Source organism: Austrofundulus limnaeus, unplaced genomic scaffold (genome assembly GCF_001266775.1).
Source record: "Austrofundulus limnaeus strain Quisiro unplaced genomic scaffold, Austrofundulus_limnaeus-1.0 Scaffold403, whole genome shotgun sequence".
Lineage (NCBI taxonomy): Eukaryota > Metazoa > Chordata > Actinopteri > Cyprinodontiformes > Rivulidae > Austrofundulus > Austrofundulus limnaeus.
The window spans coordinates 437,669-438,642 of record NW_013952805.1 but is presented as its reverse complement, the minus strand read 5'-3'; the positions used below and the strand labels follow the sequence as shown (position 1 = coordinate 438,642).

Below are 974 nucleotides of genomic sequence, written 5' to 3'. Positions count from 1 at the left end.
GATATGAGTCAGATGGGTCAAAAATATCGGATTTGGGTCGGATTTGCCTGCAGTGTGAACGTAGCCTTGGTTAGGTGGACAGTTTTTGCAGTGTAAAATTGAATGATTAAAATTTTTTTTACATGAACTCAGAAAGCTTTTCCTTTACTTTGTCTTCAATGTTTGCATAGTATTTCATTTTGGTGAGGAGTGCTCTGGCAGCATGAAGCTCTTCTGCAAGAAGAAAAAAATGAAAAGAAAAGAAAAAAAAGAAAAGAAAAGAAAAGAAAAGAAAAAAGAGTGCAACAGAAAGTTCAATCAATGACTCACTAAAGGAAAAAGGTTCGACATAGATCACAAAACAAACAAAAGAAGAGAGTGGGTGGAATGCACAGTGTTTCGGTGAGACGTCTGATTAGAATACCTTTATGAAGGGCAGCATCTATCTGCACCGTCAAGTCTGCGAGTTTCCCTGCAGGGGAGAAAGGAGACAAGGAGCGATGCCGCGTGAGTTAATAAGACAAGGCACGTACAGAGAGCGCTGTGTGCTCTTCATTCCTAGAAACCAAACAACACGCTAGCTGCTTTGCTTCGGCTGAAGTGCGCCATGTTGAGAAAATCAAAGACAAACGGTTTGTTAACACAGCTTCAAATACGCAGCCTTGTAAACATGGGTGAAGTGAGATGTTTAGGTGTACGAACTGTAAACTGAACACACTTCATAGCCAGAGAGAGGGAATGACACTGTTGAGGAAACTTTTGAATAAATCTTTAAAACTGGACAAACTGCATGTGGAAGATTCCATGGTCAAGTGCTTTTGTGCAGCTTGTAAATGGCCTGAGCTTATATAGTGCTTTATCAAGTCCCTACGGACTCCACAGCACTTCACACTGCAGCCGTTCACCCATTCATACACACATTGGGCCTCATGCAAGAACATGTTCGCATTCTTATCCTAAATTTCTCTTACTTTTGTTCGTACAAAGGGTTTGTA

The 974-nt window shown here is 40.9% G+C and overlaps 1 protein-coding gene across 1 annotated transcript in view; it reads right to left on the bottom strand.

Moving 5' to 3' along the window:
* Positions 1 to 122: 122 nt before the first annotated feature.
* The window catches only part of hscb (HscB mitochondrial iron-sulfur cluster cochaperone), a gene marked incomplete at its 3' end in the record, with an annotated part of 11,772 nt that continues 10,920 nt past the window's right edge, over positions 123 to 974 (bottom strand). The window contains 2 exon segments of the mRNA XM_014024019.1: positions 123 to 213; positions 404 to 451. Coding sequence (XP_013879473.1) covers positions 123 to 213; positions 404 to 451 — 139 coding nt within the window.